The sequence below is a fragment of the Talaromyces proteolyticus genome (genome assembly GCF_021365285.1).
Source record: "Talaromyces proteolyticus strain PMI_201 chromosome Unknown BGW36scaffold_12, whole genome shotgun sequence".
In the NCBI taxonomy this organism is placed as follows: Eukaryota; Fungi; Ascomycota; class Eurotiomycetes; order Eurotiales; family Trichocomaceae; genus Talaromyces; species Talaromyces proteolyticus.
In genome coordinates, this window is record NW_025764288.1 from 729,467 (window position 1) to 748,948 (window position 19,482).

Consider the following 19,482-nt stretch of genomic DNA (forward strand, 5'->3'; position numbering starts at 1 on the left):
GTGTTCATTATAATACATCTATTAATTGGCCATGGGAGAACAGTAAATACAACTCCAACCGAAAAGGACATGGTCCAGTGGCGTGTGTCCCTATCGTTTCAGGCCCTTCTTCATTCATTGAGTTCATTTACTTAGCAGTGCAGCATGGGGTAGCCTTGAGAAGCTCGATGTATTCCAGACTGCGATGTCTGATTCTCCATGTTAGAGTCCCCAGTCATGCGAGATCGTTTTGGCCCTGGGGCTTGTGATTGGGGTCTACTACGCGACTGAGCTAAATCACGTTTCGACGAATTATACGCATTAGCTCTCGCTTCCCATAGACGTTGTAAATTAATCAGAAATGTTTGAGCTCGCTTTGAACTTTCCCATGATGAGCTGAATTCCTCCAAAGCCCGGAAGCACACACCGAGAAAAGTATTATAGTTGTGATCTTCTTCCTGGACTCGATTATTACTGATGGTTTCGGATACAGTGGCGAATATTAGCATTAAGGCCGCGGAACAGGTTATGGAGACTGCCTGAATGTCCATTCTTCGGAAACTGTATTGTTTCTCATAGATCTTGAGAAGCTTCGCAATGGCTATCCCGGAGTCGATGCACATTCGTCGAGCGTGAATGTAGCCTTTACGCTGCGGAGGAGCCGGCTGCGCTGGTTGCACAAGGTGCTTTGACATCCACGGTCGATGAATATGAATGATAGCTTGGTAATACTGCATACTATATTTTATCATGTTAATTTCAAGTTCATTTGCTTCTTGGGGGAAGGCTCACTGGAGTAACAGAACATGGGGAAGAAACATTGTACTTGTATCATCAAAGTTGACCTGAAGGTTTAAAGGGAGATCCTCCTTCCATTGCAAAAGTCTAGATGTAGATCTTTCGCTTAGTGATTGAAGAGTACGTCTTGGGATTTGTGACCATCCGTATCTGGAAAACAAGGTTAGATTAAAAAGGTTTCGAGAAGTGAAGAAAATAGACATTACGTACAGTGCATGGCCTAAAGGAGCCATTATCTCACACAATTTCACTCGGTATTCGCTCAATAGTTGTAAAACATCAGTAGTCGAATCGTTTATTCCAGGCTCTATTAGTCCGTAAGGGCTCCATTTGCTGACGCTATCGCTGATGAGATGGTGGCCAGGTTTCTCGACCGTCACATCTTCCATGTTGATTCTGAAAGGTCGGCCGAGGAAAAAGCCCCAAAGGCTTCAAGATTCAGCTATGATTCATCAGGATTCAAGTTTGAAAGGGCAGCTCACTGATCTGTCGTATATGTTCCCCAAAAAACTATCCTTCGAAGCTCGGCCTCGGCTGCACTAATAGATTCTTCAGCAACATGTGGTGACATATCGATATGCAGCCCTAGGTCAAAGGCAAGTCGCAAAGCCATTCCTACAGCTTTAGATTAGCATGTCCAAGGCATATTCGAATATTCTTGGGCCTGCCCTTACCGCTATAAAGCCATCCTCGGGCATCTCGTTTACAGCCAATATCATGCCCGCTGAGAACCACCATTGCTTGAATCGTCGCCACACAAGGTAGGTCAAGTTCAATATCAAGCAACGCCTTGGCTCTGTCGGCGAAGAAATCGGAAACGGATTTTGGGTATGTGACAAAATCGGGATGGTAGCGAGGCACGAAGGCGGCTCCCAAGCAGCACCTTTTCAATTACAATTACCACTGTCCATGAGTTCTCGAAGATTACTTCTCATTTGTTAGCACTTACATGGCATTAGTCAGTGCTTCGGAATAGTATGGCGAATCCTCCATGTCAATACGCCATTTCTTTCTCGCCCGGATGTACATATCCCTATCGACAACGTAAAACGAAGGGTTATGCCATGTGAAAAAGAGATTGATTAGATGATCTTCCAACTCCTGCGGTACCTCCTTATCGATTCCCAGGCGGCCAAGGACGTTTAATCCATCTTTTCGAACCGTCCGATGAACTGTTAGGTTATCGGGTGCCGGCATTTTCAATAAGTTAAAATGAGAAGTAGGGCCGTAAAACCGAACTCGGCCGTCAGACCCAACCTGCAAACTGCCCATTCTCTCTGATAGCTGGTTTACAAGCTCTTCAATTTCTTCAACTTCCCCATTAGTCTCATTTATTTCGCCCTGTTCTTGTCGCACCTCAGAGCGTGGTAGTTGATCCATAAACATCGGTGGTATTGTCGTATTAGAGGACTTCGACTGAATCACAGACATGCTATCATCACTAACAAAGTTCCAGAGTTTATCGAGAAAGAGGTCGTTTTGGAGTACCTCACTGGATTCCAGTGGAAATTGGCCATTTGCTCCCACAGAATCGTCGCCAAATTGTGGAAGATAAAATTCGTCGGAGCCTCCAGGAAGAGATGGACTGACCGAGGTTTGGAGTTGGCCATCTCTATCTATATCGGGGAGATGAAATGACTGCAGGTCCACCGATCCTAATCCGGAATTCACGTAGTCATTTGTAGCTACTATCGTTTCTGCATTGAAATGTTGGAGCTGCTGTGAAATGGGTAGGTCAAGTTGTTCTGGCGTCAATTTCAAATGGCCCAGGCCGATAGATTCCAGGGCATTTCTTAGTGCCAAGTCATTCTCTTGCGGCGCGGAGGGGATTGGAAGACCATTATCGAGAATATATTGTGATAATTGACCGACTCGATCGGTGAGAAGCTCGACAGCGAACCGAAGAGAGAGTCTACGTGATTTTCTTAGTGCGATGAACAAAGCCTTTTTTCATCCGAATAGAAGAATTAAATGATCTCGAAGCCTTCTGGGTTTCTGGGGCTCAGGACATACTTCCGTTTATCTCCGCCGACCTGGTAATGGCAAACTCTTCCTTTGTTCAGGCAGTACGAACATGACGGTGTCGCTCCATTGCACTATTACGACGTGTTAGCAAGTGGAAAGAATTACTGTCTGGTGTGTAAACCGACCTTGACCTTACTCTCCCGGCATGGTATACAGGCAGTCGTGACGTGCTTGCGTTGTTTTGATGGCTGTTTGATCGATGACATAGTGTGCGATGTGTCCCATCGCTGCTGAGCGCAACATAAGCCGAGTATTCCTGCGTGAAACTTGCGACGGAGCGTGTGGGGTATATTATCTATTAGTTTACGGAGGTGGAACAAAAAGTCTCTTGCATGCGGGGTAGGCTAAATCATCATGTGATTATTAGTTTGATTATAATTTGTATTATAATCCTCTTTCTCATTATAATTTAGCCATTAAACACTATTCTTTGTCTACGATAAGTGCTTGGCATATCTCACAAGCGAACGGCATCTAAGCAAGCGACCTTCAACGCATATAAAAATGGCATTTTTGAGACCCTCATAATTCAATAACTTTATAGAAGAGTATAGCTTAAAAACAATAAATATATAATAAAATATTATAAATAAAAGAATATGACATTTTGAATAAATTTAATAAAAATTAACACAAATGTTGAATTATTCTGTAAGCTAGGCCTTGGGGAGCAACAACCCTAACCAACAAGGCCAAAGAGACACATTAATCGCGATAATCCCCAAACCCACGTTATATAGAACAAATGAATAACCAAGTCACATGACATGTCTGTCTGAAGCCTGTGGCATTAACTGTCTTACATATCTAGATCTTAAAAATGTCAATTTGTTAGATTACCTAGATGTGTCGTTTCTAATAAAAATAAGCGTTCGGGGAATGAATCCCGATAATCATGGATCCTTTTCCGAATACCAAATAACTCGTAAGCAGCGATAACACGTATCGTACCAATCGAGGTTAGCATGAATAGCGCAGGCTCTCTACTAAACACAATATTAAATCTTGGGTAAATTGGTAAAGTATGAAGGAAAACCATACTACTTCTATATATTATTTGGAAGCAATGATTTAATCGGGAGAATATATCGATCTCAATTGAAGGACAAAGTCTGCTAAAATTCGACATAATCTTACATGTGGCTTTGAGCTGAGAAAAAACTATGTATCCCTAAATAGATCCCCCGTATAAAAAATAATACCCACATAGACAGATATACGGAGGTATAATGTAGTCATTATTCAAGCCTTATCGGGAAATCCAAAATCAACACCAAATGCAGGATACACATATCGAGTGAATCCCTTATCGGTGGCAAGAGATTTGATAAATATACCAATTTCCTTGAGGTCGGTTTCGTTTAGTGCCACCAAATTTTGATTCTCTGCGATGCGACTTGGGGTAACCGACTTTGCCAGGACAGATCGTCCGGAATTGACTGCATGTGGGGAATTTGTTAGTTTCGATCTGTCCAGATGATAGTATAGTATAATTTCCTGCTCTATAAGAGGAAGGAGCAAGGAATAAAAGACTCGATCTTACCATGCCATGAGAGCAAAATTGTTGAAGGAGAGACCCCCTTGCGTTCCGCTATGCCTTGAATTACAGGCAATTTGAGAAGAGGGCTTCCACTGCTTCCCAACGGACTGTATGCTGTTACATGAATACCACGTTCTTCGCACAGATCGACAATTTCCTGTTGTGGTAACAGAACATGGTTCTCGATTTGATTCACCGCCGGTATAATTGATGTTTGAGACAGAAGCTCCTTCAGATACCGGACGCTGTAGTTTGCGACACCGATAGCTTTGACCTTTCCGGTATTAAGGAGCTTTTCCATATCTCTGTAGGTTGAAACATGTGATCTCTCAAGTAACAAATCGCGGGATCCATCAGAGCGAGTCGGGAAATTTACGTGGTTACCTTGTCCAAATGATTAGTTCATTACCTAGTTATACGAGGAAAATCGAAGACATATGTGAAATCAAAAACTTTACCGTTCGGATTCATGGCCACTGGCCAATGTATCAGATATAGGTCGACATATTCGAGCCCAAGAAGATTCAAGCTCTTGTTCAGGCCCTCTTCGACTGTTGTGTGATCGGTGCACCAGAGTTTTGTCGTAACAAAGACATCTTCTCGGTTTAGTTTCCCGGTTTTGAGCGTGTCTCGAATTCCTAGGCCAACTTCCTCCTCATTTCCATAGCAGTATGCAGCATCGATGTGACGGTATCCGTTTTCGAGTGCACAACGAACAGCCGCACGCACTTCACCTGGCTTAGATTGCCACGTACCTAGTCATAGCATGTCATTAGCACCTTTCATAGAGCAGGAAAATGACAAATCAAGCACTCAAACAAACCCAATCCGAGAGGAGGAATCTGTGCCCCAGTGTTGAGAGCTATGGTTTCTGGTAATTCAGACATGGAAAAAAATTTTCGCTCACTAAAGTTTATTATCCAAAGTGATAGGGATAGAAAATAGCGTTCTGGAAGTAATCAGTATTTGAAATATCAGATCGGCAACTAACCTGCGGAGAGAGCAGCCATATGTAAAGGATGTTCCTGCTTGGAACCTTCGGAAAATGACTTGGTTGGGAAATTATTTCCGTTGCTCTGGAATTTGAATCACATTTGTGGGATATCTGAATGATGAATTTCCTTTAAATGATGGTGTATGAATCGATTTGGCCGTCTATGGTAATGTTTATGTTTCTTTTCACTTTTTTAATTACGTAGCCCTTATCAGTTTATGTTTTTGAAAAGCAAGGTATTGGTATACTATCTGTAATACATAAATCGATTTTTAAACTAACTCAAGACGTATTGGTTTCTTTCGTTTATTCTTGCGAATATTATAAGTTTCAATGAGAGGCAGACACGCTCTCAGTTTACATCAGTCGGCCAGCGTGGATACCGCCAGTGATAAGTAGGTCATCAGATGTATGATATGCACTGGCATCTGACAGAAGATAGACAACTGGGACTTTGAGATCGGTACGATCACCCATACGGCGCATTGGCGGTTCATTATTCATAATGTCTGCAAGCCACGGCATCCGATCGCACAGATCAAGGGTCATATCGGTGACCATGTATCTAAATAAGATCTATGTCAATTCTTGACACTAGATAATTGTAGACTGGTCAAGGATTTTTCACGCTTCACTTACCCGGGAGAGATGCTGTTGACACGGATCTTCTTGCTTGCTAATTCAACGCCCAGTGCTTTTGCCAGAGCTACCACAGCACCTTTACTGGAGCAGTAGTCGCTCGTCGTCTGGCCCTTACTAGCAACATATGCGGCAACTGACGCAATTAGAACAATCGAACCCTTGCCACCGGTTCTTTCATTTGGCTCTTGCTTATCCATCTGAATTGCAGCCAGCTGTGCTGAGTAGTACGTGCCAAGAGTATTCACATGGAAGCACCGCGCAACAGACTCAGGATCGCGCTCAAGGAAAGGTTCATCTGGGCAGATGCCAGCCGCGGTAACCCTAGACAGGCATAGGTGAGAAATTGAAGCAGCCTAACTTTTCCTCTTTTCATATTCGAATCAAATGTAACTTACAACCCATCAATACGACCAAAATCCAGAATGATCTGATCGAATGTAGCCTTCAAGACTTTGTAATTCGTTACGTCGCTCCTGTTGAGAGTCAGCTTTAGGCACTTATGGAGAGCTTTAAATATCTATAGACGAGAGAGGATAGGCCAACTTGTATAGTTTTACTTTCACCCCAAAATCTTTCTCGAGCTTATAGTAGTGTTCGTGCGGCGTCTCAAGGAAATCGATGATGGCGATATTGCCACCGCTCTCGGCAACTGCAAAGCCAAAGGCCAACCCCAAACCCCGCGCCCCTCCAGTGATCACCACAGTACGGCCCTTGAGTGACAGCAGGTCTTGCACACTCTGGTGAAGAAATCCATCTACGTCCGGTCTCTTTTTCACTTCTGTCTGAGCAGGGTTGGCGGCCATTTTTGCGATGATGGGGTTTGACAGCGCCTAGAGAATGGCAACAGAGAAAAGAAAGGGGGAAAAAGGGTGACGGAATGAGAGTGAAAATTAAATGTTTATGTCACATTGTGTGAAAAGAAATTCATATATTTTATGTAAACCCAGAAAACAAAAAGAGGATATACCCCGCCCGATACAGAGGCCCGGGAGCGCATGAGTTAGAGAAGAGACAGACGGATTTCGTGTCCGAAGCGAATAGCCTCGTAAGTAAAGCTTCTATAAGCATATCGGAATTTGACTAGGCGGTCCTAAATGTTCCCCAAGAGTGGCCCTCTCCAGTTAATACCCCACTAGTGTAAATTATCCAAGAATATAAGGAACAATGTGGAAATCATAGCCATCAGAGATTTAATCGCTTCAAGTAGTTCCTTGGTTATTTTCCTGAGGGCCTTCGAACAGTCCTTTATTCTCCCGGACAACCCTTGTCAAGGCCCAAGATGCCTCATCTCCCTCAGGATGGCCTAAATGGGGATTCATCGACCTTACCAGGCTTCTCATCTGGTGCTTCGCAGACCGAAGAGACCTCGCCGGACAGGTCGACAGAAGATAGCGCTGCCATACTCGCATTGCGCAACTTCATCTTTGATATTTGCAACCAGAATGGCGGGGGACATGGAGGGTCAGCCATCGGCATGGCTGCTATAGGCGTAGCTCTCTGGAAATATGTGATGCGCTATAACCCATCCAACCCAGATTGGTTTGATCGAGATAGATTCGTCCTCTCAAATGGTATCTTTTACATCCATCCATGCTTCTTCGAGTTATTAACAGTTTGATAGGCCATACAGCGATGTTTCTGTATGCGTTGAATCACCTTACCGGTTTCGATAACTGGACAATGGAACAGATTAAGGGATATGGAAGTGCCAAACTCAATGGCTACAAAACCATCTGCCACGCTCATCCTGAGATTGAAGATGCTGGTGTTGAAGTAACCACTGGTCCTCTTGGACAAGGGATTGCTAATGCGGTAGGGCTAGCTATTGCGTCGAAAAATTTGGCCGCTCGATTCAATCGACCTAGCTACGATATTGTCAAGTCACGAGTCTACTGCATGACTGGAGACGGTTGTCTGATGGAAGGCGTGGCGCTCGAATCAATATCGCTGGCCGGGAGCCTAGGGCTAGACAACTTGGTACTCATCTATGATAACAACCAAGTAACTTGTGACGGGCCTCTTGACTGGATCAACACTGAGGATGTCAATACCAAAATGAAAGCATCTGGGTGGCATGTATTAGATATCGCCGATGGCTCTTATGATGTCCAGTCGATTGTTTCAGCCCTCGAATCCGCCCGATCTTTGAAAGGCAAACCTACTTTCATCAACATCCGAACAGTCATCGGGCTGGGAACACAAGTTGCCGGTACTTACAAGGCACACCATGGCGCATTTGATAAGGCCAGTATAGAAGCGTCTAAGTGCTTGGCAGGACAAAACCCAGTTATCACGCACATCATTCCTCCCGCTCAGCTAATCTACTTCCGAGAGCGCAAAAAACATGGCGAAGACATACAGAGAGAATGGGACTCTCTTGTGAGCTCTTATACTACAGTATACCCTTCTCTAGGAGAAGAGCTGAAGAATAGACGGGGTGGAAGCTATGGTACTGAGTGGCTTGAAATTCTCAATCATTTTGATATCGCTAAATTTAATGGAAAAGCCACACGAGAAGTGAATGGTGTACTAATAGAGAAGATGTGGAAGGCAATCCCAGCACTATGTGGCGGAGGTGCTGATCTGGTCAATTCCAACAAGTTTCCATATCTGGAGTCAGATGTTTTCCACCCTTCAGTTAGTTTTGGAGGTCGTTATATTCGTTACGGCATCCGTGAACACGCCATGGCCGCCATCTCAAATGGTCTGGCGGCTTACAACCCTGGGACTTTCCTTCCTTTAACGGCTACTTTTCTCATGTTTTACCTCTACGTGAGTCTTTTACTTTACCCGAATCGCGTGAAGCATTAGTTCTAACCTACACAATCTGGAAATAGGCCGCTCCAGGTGTCAGAATGGGTGCTCTAAGTCATTTACCTGTTATTCACTGCGCCACTCACGATTCTTTCGCTGAAGGTCAGAATGGACCTACTCATCAGCCAGTAGAAGTTGATTCCCTATATCGAGCCATGCCAAATTTGAATTATATCCGACCCGCCGATGCGGAAGAGACCATTGGTGCCTGGATAATCGCTCTTGGTAACGTCACCAAGCCCACAATTCTATCACTGGGACGTGATCCAGTCGGATACGTTCCTGGAACCGACCGTCAGAAAGTACAAAAAGGAGCCTATGTGATTGTCGAAGCAAATGAAGCAAAGCTTACATTGGTCAGCTGTGGAACTAATCTACACTATGTCGTTGCCGCTGCAAAGTCGCTTTCAGAATCAGGAGTCCAAACACGTGTAGTCAGCGCCCCAAGTTTCGACCACTTTGATCAACAAGACAGCAACTACAAAAACACTGTTTTCCCTCTAGATGGGACACCGATTATCAGTGTAGAGGAATATGTAGCCACAACGTGGGCTCGATACGCAACGGCCAGCATTGGCATGACTGGATACGGATATTCCGCATCAAATGCCAGCAATTACGATAGATTTGGGTTGGATACAAACGGTATTGAAAAGCGTGTGAGAAAGTATATGGATGACTTAAAAGGCAGCAACGCGCGTATGGCTGGATGGCGCCAGTTGTGATCTTTTCATCATTTGGTCTAGATTAATAGTTAGAGGGGTGATTTCAGTTATGTATAAATTGTTTACTCAATCAACTACTGTTACTTCTATAAAACCAAGATTTGCCATATGATAGTCACTTTCATTTCGCACATTAGCCGTTAAATTGCTGCTTCCCAGCTGACTTTAGTGCAGTTAGCTAATTTGAATGTCTGTGTCCCACAAGGTTCGAGATAAAGTTGCTTAGTACATCATAGGGCAATATATTCGTGAATGAAATTCGATGTATCAATTGACTCATTCAATATATCAATTGATAAAGTCAAGGATATACATAAAGTTTAATCCGAAATTTCATTTCATATAAGCAAGACACATGAAAACGTCCTAAGCCCGTTAGGGTATGATATTCTTTAGTTAAAACTTTCGCACATTTCTATCTTGACAATTCATATTTAGTGTCTGGAAGACTTTAATGTTGAGAAGTTTACAACTGTTTTCATCACCAATCCTCCTATTCCATCCTTTGTTTTACCAGCTGTCTGGAACGCCGCCGGTACCGACTCGAGTCCTTCGTATCGATGTGTAACAAGTCTACGAATATCAGGGAGAGTCGTACCCGTAACAGACTTAGTAGCAATCTCAATGGCTCTCGGATACGCATTGGCATACCGCCAGGTTGGAATTAAATCGATCTCTTTCGCTAGAATTTCTGAAACGGGCATTGTACAGTTAGGTGTCCCCATTCCGACAAAAACAACTCGTCCACCTGATTTGGTTGCCTGAAATCTGTCGTCAGCCATCGTTCCCCCTACTTTCCATAATTTTTCCTTTTGAAATTAGAAATATAGGGAATATTTAACTCACATAAACTGAGGATTGTATACATGATTCCACTCCGGTACATTCAAAAACGCAGTCGACCTGCCCAACAGTGTTGCCGTCGGGCCATTGGAGCTTTGCGATTTCGGCCGCCGTTTCCTTCGCAATCTCGAGCTTCTCCTCAATTGTCTGTCCTCTTTTGAGCGGAACTCGATATATCGTCGAGGCGAAATCGTTTTCGAGGGCAAATTGCAGACGGCCTTGATCAATATCCGCGATTATTACCTTCTGAAACCCGTCTGCCTTCGCTCCAACTGAACATAAAAGCCCCACGGGACCAGCACCGAATATTAAACAGGTTCGTTGGTTACCTAATTTATGGCTGCGACTACTGTTCGCCCTACGCACAGCATGAATTGCAACAGCCAGCGGCTCTAGAAGGGCCCCCGTCTCGTAATCCAGGCCCTCGGGGAGCTTGTGAACCCATTTGACTGGATGATTGATGCTGCTCTGAAGTGTGCCTTGAAAATGAGGAAACTTTGACCCGGAACTGCGAAAGCGCAGCTCCTTGCAGATATTATAACGCCCGTTTTGGCAATCTGCGCAGGTCTCGCAAGGTATTCCTACTTCGAGCGCAACACGGTCCCCAACAGCGAGCGTCGGGTTAAGATGAGCGACCCTGGATCCCAGAGCGACGATTTGCCCAGCCGATTCATGTCCTAAGCAAAGAGGCTCTTGGACCACAAAACTACCATTGCGGTAGTGGTTATAATAATGAAGGTCCGATCCACACAGTGATGTCGACCGAGGGACCACTTGAACTTCGTCAGAAGCAGGCTCTACCAGAGGCTTGCTTTCCAGACGAAAGTCGTGAGCCCCGTGTAAGTATTGGCCAACGCTCTCTGTTCGGGGACTCATGGCTGAATTTGAAAGTTTGTCCCTGTCTGATCTTTCGCATGTTAAGAAAAAGAATGATTCAAAGCAGCATTAAAGTGGCCTTTTATTCTTTTTCTAACCAACGTGAAGATATGCTATGCTCATAGGCTAAGCTAGGTCTTCACTAGAGACAAGCAATAAATCTCATCCAGAAAGCAATATTGCATACCTTTACGTTCCAATCACCATTTTCTGATTCAATGTTTCTTGACCACATCCGAGAGGGGTTTGTCGGCAGGGGAAATAGCATCCGAGAAAGGGGGCTTAGGGCAGGGCTTCCGGAAATGCTGAGGCGATGCGGGGCCCTCGGAAAACGAGCCCAGGAGGCGCTATCCCAGCAAGAAGAATCTCCGAAAGCTGGAGATGAGTCTCCTGCTGGTAAATAAATTGTACAAGGCCTAGGGTTTAATTTTATCTCCACTTGTCAATGTTTTGAACCTACTGGTTGTAAACGGCTGGCCTGTTGTGTCCCACTGTCCGCATTCTCTTTGCCTCATTTACATTTATACTCTTTGACTAGTTTCTAATTTATGTTTTTTTTGGTATTTCTTTAGTTTTTTACTACCGTGAAAAATTTTAATATCATGTCTGCCTATGCCAAAGAGTTCAATGCCATCATCATCGGCGCCGGCCCTGCCGGGATCGCAATGGCCTACAGACTGAAGCACGACCTTAACTTTGACGACTTCATGATCTATGAAAAGTTGGATGGCGTTGGAGGAACCTGGAGAGCAAACACCTATCCTGGTTGGTAAGGAAATTATTCTTGTGACGCGATTTTCGTCCAGATTCGAGGGCTCATCAGTATCCATTGCCTAGTGGTTGCGATCTCCCATCTCATCTATACTCATTCAGCTTCAACCTCAACCCTAACTGGTCCAAGGAGTTGTGCGAGCAACCTGAGATCCTACAATGTAAGACTGAACCAAAATTCTACCTAGGGTTAGGAAAATATAAGCTGATAACGAATAGACATGGAAGCTACGGTCGACAAATTTGACATCCGCAAGCATGTCCATCTCTCTATCGAATGCCTTGGCGCGATATGGCACAACGATAAGACCAAATGGGAGGTCAATTTCAGGGATCACCGTACCGGAATCGAATTCACGCGCTTTGCCTCCGTTTTCGTTTCGGCCGTCGGCGCCATTTCTTTCCCCCGAGATGTCAAGTTCCCTGGAATGGAGAACTTCAAGGGCGCCATGTTCCACACGGCACGATGGGATCACTCCGTTGATTACAAAAACAAGCGTATCGCCGTTATTGGTAACGGCTGTAGTGCAGCACAGGTTGTCCCGGCAATCTCGAAAGAGGCCCTCTCCGTGAAGCAGTTCGCCCGCAGTGGACAATGGTTCCATGCTCGTCCAAACAAGCCGTACAGCGAGCTCGACAAGTCTCTTTTCCGCTGGTTGCCTCTGCGACTTCGACTTCTTCGGTTGCGCATCTTCCTCAACGCCGATGAGGAGACGACGACCTATTTTCCAACCCCGAAAGGTATCAAAGTTCGCAAAGCCACCGAAGAGGAGTCCAAGAGATACATTCGTTCTATTGCACCTGAAAAATACTGGGACCACATCATCCCCAACTTTCCTCTCGGATGCAAGCGCCGCATCTTTGACCCAGGCTACCTTGAGTCCTTGAACCTCCGCAACGTAGAACTAATCCCCGAAGGCATCCAGGAAATTACCGAGACTGGTATTGTGAGCAGCTCGGGTCTTCATAATGACTTCGACATCATTGTCCTAGCTACCGGATTCCAGGTTGCTCAATTCTTGACCCCAATGCATATCGTCGGCTCAAATGGTAAAGCTCTACAAGATCAATGGAATGAGTCGCGTGGTGCCCAGGCCTATTTGGGTACACATGTACACAACTTTCCCAACTTAGCTATTCTTTTTGGGCCGAACACCTTCCCAGCCAACAACTCGGCCCTGTTCGCGTGCGAGACCCAGGTCGACTATACCATCAAGTCCCTCTTCAAGCCTCTTCTCGATGGTCGAGCTACCATCATCGAGGTTAAGCAAGCCGCCGAAGACCGTACTACGAACGCCATTCACAGGGAATTGAACAATACTGTTTTCGCCGGGGACTGCTCAAATTGGTATATCGGTAACTTTGGGCGTAATGCAGCCTCCTGGCCAGGCCTTGCACGGTCTTACTGGGCGGCAACCTACTTCCCAGACTGGTCTGCATTTAATATGAGCGGTGGGTCTCTATTGTGGCCTGTCTATCGTGTGGCGCGTTGGCTTAGAACCATTTCTCCAGTAAGCCAGACAGTTTTGGGTCTCGGGCTGTTGGCAGCATTCTCCAAATATTCCGATGTCACAACTCAGATAAAGAGTATATTGCAATGCGTGACCGCCTTCTTGAAAACATGTCTGTCAGTCTAAGAATGATCTTTCCAAAAATTCAGAATGTATTGTTACTTGCGTAGTCATGCGCTTGTATGGTTAGGAGTTATCTGTTTTTCTTTATTACATCAAACTAATTTGTTCAGATGTTATTGATTATCTGGAATAATTCCTTACCATCATGCATGTACAGGTTTAATTAGAAATCGCGGACTATTAACTACATCCCAAACCATCATTGATACAAGTAGCCCAAGTAATAGGAAGTGAAAAACTCTATAGTCTAAATGAGATCTTGAGTCTTGCTCTCATATTGATAGAAAACTTTAGTTTATTCAAAGAAAAAGTCAAAAAATAAGAAATAACACCTGGCCAATTTCCCTCCTCGTGTCGAATACAACGTACTGTGGGCATGTACTAGAACTCCTTAGGAACCTGAAAATTGCCGAAAATCATCTGTTCCATCACAGTATTGAAAAGAATGAACAGAAATTCCATATGGCTTCTGAACGATGTTAGTCTCTCACTCACCCAAAGCCACCTGGGAGAAAGCCATGCCTATATGCATGCCAGTTAGAGACGTACCGGTTCCAAACAAAACACTGAGTTTTTTGGTATTATCATATCGGCTAGGCCATCTCGTTGTATGCCAAGGAAATAACCTATGATCACGCGTACAACCGCACGATGTGTGATCAGTAGTAAATGATCCGTCATCCCCTCAAGCTCTACAATCACTGAACGCAATCGATTGATTACATCCACATAACACTCCCCCCCAGGGCCTGGCCAGCGGTGTAACAGCTTATTTCTATTGCGGGCGGCAAATTCCTCTGGATAAAGAGTTTGAATTTCATCAAATGTTAGACCTGCCATATTTCCTGCATTTAAGTCATCAAGCATCTTCATTTGCTTTTTTATATAGTGATCTTCCGGGAATTCGAGCGCTGTCTGGATAGCCTGCGGCATCATCGACGTCCAAATGCAAAATTCAAGCGGACTCTCAGTGGGGTATTCTTTTCTTGACTGTTCCCAATTCTTTCGTTGCTTTTCTATAAATCTTGATAATGCCCTTGCGTAATTCCGTCCCATGTCCGTTAGGTGAGATGTACGTCCTATCTTTCCGCTTGCATCATCAACACTCTCGCCATTGCATGATATCCAGATCTGGCGCTCGAATAGGTTGAAATTGAGAAGGTATTCCACAACATGTGTCGCCAAGTATCCCCGAATCATGTGTGTATTGATCCTGCGTCCAGCGTCAATCATCTGGATATACGGGATTTTTTGTTCTTCCTCGGCCTTTCCAAGAGAAACATAAGTCTTCTCATAGTTCGCCACTCTGCCACGAAAATCGAAAAGAGCCTTTTCAGGATCCCGTCCTTTGTAATCAGGACCTGATAGCTTCAATTGAAAGTTCTTGTCCAGAAGTTCCTGATCGAGACAGCAGCTCTCAAGGTATAGGAGGCCGAGCTTTCGACCAACCTTGTTTCGAATGTGAGAGAGGACGAGCTGGCGGCGTACAAGGGTACTGTTAGTCGCATCTAGAATGCCAATAGAGCCGTCACCATGTATGAGCCATTCAAGTAACTCATCCAGCGCACCAAGAGCCAACTGGTCACGTAATTTAACCGCGTCGGGGTCATTCGGGTCGAAAAAGCTAGCCGAGGAGGATGAATAGTTTGTTGCTGTTGCTGATCTTGGCATTATCTGGTGAACAGTTGCTCTTCTCCTTCGTTCGCCGACATTGAAAATCCGAGTTTTGTACTGCAGCCAATTCAAATATCGAGCTAGCTTCTTGACTATGTAGCTCTTGCCTCTCGCCGGGAGGCCAACCATGACGATTATCAGTTTGGCGCCCACATCTTCTGTAGCGACCGACTTGTGCGTGGATCGAAGAGGTCGAGTCAATCCAGGAATTTCGAGAGTCGCAGGTTTATGATTGATCTGTAAGTCAACAATGGTGGAATCCATCACCAAACTAATATCTAATGGTAAGTAAATGCTTCAACCCCGGTGTCTGTACATATGGCTGCCACTGGGCTCATACATGTATATTACAAACACTAACATACATTTATTAAAAACAAGAGCTCCCGTCCTAAATAGCCATTGCTGATTAATAGATTACCTTTAGGAATTCAACAAAGTCAGCATTTCAGAATCTTTTCTCTTCGCTCTATGCGCCATCATTTCGCAATTATCGGCTCAACTGCTCAGGATCTCCAACTTGAGTACTATACCTTATTGAGAAGATCCAAATCTTCCATCTTCCGAAAAACTCGGCCTATATTTCCTAGAGTGAGCGCAATTATGTGTGTCCATAGGTGTCGGAAATCGACCCCGATAGTGGCTTTTTGTCGGCCGGGGATGCGGGACAACCCTAAAAGCCTCAAGTTGAAAATCCGATCAACTGACTAAAGGTAGGACGGAAAGAAAGCTGGTTACATAGTAGAGCATACAAGGTACTAGCAATATATACTCGTAGTTGAACAATAAAATACAAACCTCACGTCCAAATATATTTTTGTTCGACACAATGGCATCATACCAGGAACAAGCCTTATCCAAGGTACTTGTAATTCTATCTCCAAATATGAAAACATCGCTCATTCCATGCATAGCTACAAGATCCCAGTCTTTTTATTGGGGATGCTTTTATTGATGGCAAATGGATTTCAAAAGACAAGAAGTTTATAGTAACTGGTACGCAGATACAAAAAAATTTACTGCTCCTTTTCCCCATAGACATGAGAGCTAATTGCAACTACAGAACCGTCGACAGGCACAAGTCTAGGTCAAGTAGCAGACTGTGACCTTGAAGACTTCAAAAATGCCATTTCGAGTGCAAATAAGGCACAGCCATCGTACTTTGCAAACACGACTGGTGCTTCTAGAGGAGCACTTCTAAGGAAATGGTACGATCTGATCATGGAGAACAAAAACGACAGTATGTACCCACTCTCCACTGGGATAACGACTCAAAGAATAACATCTCCGCGGTGAACAGTTGCTACAATCCTCTGTCTTGAAAATGGAAAAACATTTGCAGAGGCTCTAGGAGAAGTGGTCTATGCAGCAGGTTTTATTTCCTGGTTCGCCGAGGAGGCGACTAGAGCATACGGTGTAACGATTCCCTCCTCAACTGCTCGCACAACACTTCTTACTATCCGTGAGCCCGTTGGTGTTTGCGCCATTATTACTCCCTGGAACTTCCCCGCCGCTATGATCACAAGAAAAGTCGGTCCGGCGCTTGCTGCTGGAAACACTGTTGTTATTAAACCGCCTAGCGAGACCCCCTTTACCTGTCTAGCTCTTACCAAACTGGCTGTTGAGGCGGGCCTACCCCCAGCAGTCATTCAAGTATGCCCAACCAAGAACCGTGAGGCTGCCACAGAATTGGCGACAAACCCGATGGTCCATAAAATCAGCTTCACGGGCTCAACAGCTGTAGGTAAACTGTTAGCCAAGTTGGCAACAGGAACGTTGAAGAAAGTAAGTCTGGAACTTGGAGGCAATGCGCCGTTCATTGTCTTTGACGATGCCGATATCGATCTTGCCGTTGAAGGTGCCATGTTTTGTAAATTTAGATGTTCTGGCCAAACCTGTGTGTGGTAGGTTTCATTTCTTCTCTTCTTGGCTCATCTATTTGTCAAAACTAAATGGAATCTTTCAAATAGTGCAAACAGGATCTATGTTCAAAGAGGTATTGCAAAACAATTCACAGCCAAGTTGGTAGAGAAGGTCGCTACTCTCAATGTCGGCCCTGGCTTGGATGCGTCTACTACTCAGGGACCCCTAGTAAACCGCGCCGCTGTCGAAAAGGTTGCCAGCCACATTCAAGACGCAGTTTCCAATGGAGCGAAGATTGAAATTGGAGGAAAGACGCCAGAATCTGCCGGATTTTTTCACATACCCACCGTGCTCTCGGGGGTGACACCAAATATGGCTGTGAGCAAGGAGGAGACATTTGGGCCCCTGGCTCCAGTAATCGAGTTTGAGACTGAAGATGAAGCCATTCGTCTTGCAAATGATACCGAGTTTGGATTGGCCGGATACTTCTTCTCGCGTGATGTCAGCCGGGTTCTGCGTGTAGGGCAGGGTTTACAAGTCGGTATAGTTGGCGTGAACACGGGTAAAGTTAGTGCTCCAGAGGCACCATTTGGGGGTGTCAAGGAGAGTGGGTACGGGAAGGAGGGCAGTCTTTATGGGTTGGAGGAATATCAGGTCATTAAGAGCATTACGATTGGTAACTGGTAGCTGCTTTCGTTTGTAACCCGCTGTGGTGTTACTTGTACGGACTATATGGCAACATGAATATTTTTCACATCTATAAAGTTAAAATACTTATTATTCGAGAAGAAATACATGTATTATGGGACTTCATGATCGACACTTGTGCGTAACCCGGCGCCGACGTTGATGTATATCATTTCGGTGCATACATACGACGTGCATGTGTGCTGATAATGCTACGGTGCATGGAACTCTACATAAAACAGGGATTGATTGAATAATGACGCATCAGTTGATTAAGCATGGAATTAATCAATTACATGCATAAGGGTGACGTGATAGTAATTAACTGCAAATGAAGATGTCCATATTATATAATGTAATTCACATGTTGCAGGGTTCGGCTATAATTGATATCGCTTGATATATTTATTACGTGGACAGATCAGTTGATGTCTACATATGTAATATTTCAGTTGGGGCCGATCCAGGCACGACAAATTGGTAATATTTAGTAAATCATAATTTTAGAGTATTGACATATTGGAAGTTCTTTAATACTGTGGCTTGTATAGATAACGCTTCCAACCGACCTAAAGAAAAACATGTACATATTCAGTGCATGCGCGATCGAGCTGTCTCTTAAGTATCTACATGTATCTTTAATGACACACCAGACAATCCAATTTTAATTGTACCACACCCCTGTCTACATGTACCATCGATATTGCTTGTCTAAAGCAGCACCGCAATAACGATGCCCCTCAGCAACAACCGTTATACACCCCCTCCTACACATGCAGCTAATAAACCACACTCAATAATATTAATATAACACATCGATACATTTCTGCAAACGTGGCATGGCCCGAGCTGAAACGCAATAGACAGGCTGCTCCCACACCCATCACACCCAATCCCTCAGCATCCGACGTATCGATGCCCAATCATGCACGCCTACGGCACGAATCCTGACCAGTTTACTTATAAGAGCGCAAGGATTATCCTAGTACCGGGAAGCAGCTTCTCTTCCCGCTTCCTTTCATAGTAATAGTAATAGTAATTTTTCGCCCTCGGCTTTGCCTCCTCCGATCGCTATGCTATCGCGTTCGGTCTTCACGGTTCGCCGCGCCAATGGTATCGCGCGTTTGGTGGGACGGTGATGCAGGACGAAAATGAGGGTGCAGGGATGTCGAATAGAGTAAAAGGGTAGCTTGGCGTGCAGATGAGGAAGTACGCCGTCTATTCTTGTCAGCTGAGAGTATGGACTGTATATTCTAAATAAAAATAAATATTAATGATGTCGAGAATAAATACATGTAGCAATACTAACGATATATAGAAGAGTCCAGTCGAGCAAGTCTACATTCAAAACCTACATCAAATTTACTAGTAGCGTATAGCTAATCTCTGTATAATTTATGATCATCATTAGCACCAATGTTAAAACCTGGAATGCCTAAATTTGTGATATTAACTACTCAAGGTACACTATGCAGGCTTCCCGCGCGAGCATCGATATTAGGCACCAAGACCAATAATTACACTACCTACATAAGCATTGACTGAAATGACTCATTGATAGCTTAAATATGATTGTCTAAGCCGGTCTAATGTATTCAACGGATCATTGACCGTACC

General features: G+C 44.5%; 7 protein-coding genes across 7 annotated transcripts; 3 read left to right on the forward strand and 4 right to left on the reverse strand.

Moving 5' to 3' along the window:
- Positions 1–2: 2 nt before the first annotated feature.
- Positions 3–3,073, reverse strand: BGW36DRAFT_411053 (fungal-specific transcription factor domain-containing protein). The gene is made up of 8 exons (XM_046219162.1): positions 2,928–3,073; positions 2,791–2,873; positions 1,727–2,689; positions 1,452–1,660; positions 1,260–1,392; positions 988–1,206; positions 772–927; positions 3–717 (listed from the first exon to the last, which is right to left on the reverse strand). The coding sequence occupies exons 1-8, from the start codon at positions 3,006–3,008 to the stop codon at positions 132–134; spliced, it is 2,430 nt and encodes an 809-aa protein (XP_046067452.1). The 5' UTR covers positions 3,009–3,073; the 3' UTR covers positions 3–131.
- A 971-nt stretch (positions 3,074–4,044) lies between these two features.
- On the reverse strand, positions 4,045–5,229 carry BGW36DRAFT_431910 (NADP(+) coupled glycerol dehydrogenase; the record flags this gene model as incomplete). Its single annotated transcript, XM_046221054.1, has 4 exons — positions 4,045–4,241; positions 4,346–4,726; positions 4,801–5,097; positions 5,166–5,229. 4 exons carry the CDS (start codon positions 5,227–5,229, stop codon positions 4,045–4,047), a joined length of 939 nt encoding a protein of 312 aa, XP_046067453.1.
- Positions 5,230–5,567: 338 nt separating this feature from the next.
- BGW36DRAFT_327698 (short chain dehydrogenase) lies at positions 5,568–7,155 on the reverse strand. Its single transcript, XM_046212759.1, has 4 exons — positions 6,522–7,155; positions 6,374–6,451; positions 5,976–6,299; positions 5,568–5,901 (listed from the first exon to the last, which is right to left on the reverse strand). Exons 1-4 carry the CDS (start codon positions 6,779–6,781, stop codon positions 5,694–5,696), a joined length of 870 nt encoding a protein of 289 aa, XP_046067454.1. The 5' UTR covers positions 6,782–7,155; the 3' UTR covers positions 5,568–5,693.
- Positions 7,156–7,257: 102 nt separating this feature from the next.
- BGW36DRAFT_431912 (Transketolase, thiamine diphosphate binding domain-containing protein) lies at positions 7,258–9,517 on the forward strand (the record flags this gene model as incomplete). The annotated part of the gene is made up of 3 exons (XM_046221055.1): positions 7,258–7,549; positions 7,600–8,750; positions 8,816–9,517. The coding sequence occupies 3 exons, from the start codon at positions 7,258–7,260 to the stop codon at positions 9,515–9,517; spliced, it is 2,145 nt and encodes a 714-aa protein (XP_046067455.1).
- A 434-nt stretch (positions 9,518–9,951) lies between these two features.
- BGW36DRAFT_465124 (alcohol dehydrogenase) lies at positions 9,952–11,503 on the reverse strand (the record flags this gene model as incomplete). Its single annotated transcript, XM_046222282.1, has 2 exons — positions 10,364–11,503; positions 9,952–10,278 (listed from the first exon to the last, which is right to left on the reverse strand). The coding sequence occupies exons 1-2, from the start codon at positions 11,234–11,236 to the stop codon at positions 9,952–9,954; spliced, it is 1,200 nt and encodes a 399-aa protein (XP_046067456.1). The 5' UTR covers positions 11,237–11,503.
- On the forward strand, positions 10,796–14,472 carry BGW36DRAFT_419839 (monooxygenase; the record flags this gene model as incomplete). Its single annotated transcript, XM_046219476.1, has 5 exons — positions 10,796–11,250; positions 11,858–12,005; positions 12,074–12,168; positions 12,227–13,518; positions 14,410–14,472. The coding sequence occupies exons 1-5, from the start codon at positions 11,235–11,237 to the stop codon at positions 14,470–14,472; spliced, it is 1,614 nt and encodes a 537-aa protein (XP_046067457.1). The 5' UTR covers positions 10,796–11,234.
- Positions 14,473–16,144: 1,672 nt separating this feature from the next.
- On the forward strand, positions 16,145–17,897 carry BGW36DRAFT_438966 (Aldehyde/histidinol dehydrogenase; the record flags this gene model as incomplete). Its single annotated transcript, XM_046221494.1, has 5 exons — positions 16,145–16,177; positions 16,230–16,311; positions 16,379–16,555; positions 16,616–17,219; positions 17,286–17,897. 5 exons carry the CDS (start codon positions 16,145–16,147, stop codon positions 17,863–17,865), a joined length of 1,476 nt encoding a protein of 491 aa, XP_046067458.1. The 3' UTR covers positions 17,866–17,897.
- Between the last annotated feature and the right edge of the window lie 1,585 nt (positions 17,898–19,482).

Bases quoted from the DNA above. Each gene is read 5' to 3' on its own strand.
- BGW36DRAFT_411053 (XM_046219162.1), bottom strand. From the start codon at position 3,008: ATGTCATCGATCAAACAGCCATCAAAACAACGCAAGCACGTCACGACT. The intron at 1,393-1,451 runs GTAAGGGCAGGC...CTAAAGCTGTAG, and splicing joins CCGAGGATGGCTTTATAGCG to GAATGGCTTTGCGACTTGCC. The intron at 718-771 runs GTGAGCCTTCCC...GATAAAATATAG, and splicing joins CCCCATGTTCTGTTACTCCA to TATGCAGTATTACCAAGCTA.
- BGW36DRAFT_327698 (XM_046212759.1), bottom strand. From the start codon at position 6,781: ATGGCCGCCAACCCTGCTCAGACAGAAGTGAAAAAGAGACCGGACGTA. The intron at 6,452-6,521 runs GTTGGCCTATCC...GACTCTCAACAG, and splicing joins GTGAAAGTAAAACTATACAA to GAGCGACGTAACGAATTACA. The intron at 6,300-6,373 runs GTAAGTTACATT...ATGCCTGTCTAG, and splicing joins TTTGGTCGTATTGATGGGTT to GGTTACCGCGGCTGGCATCT.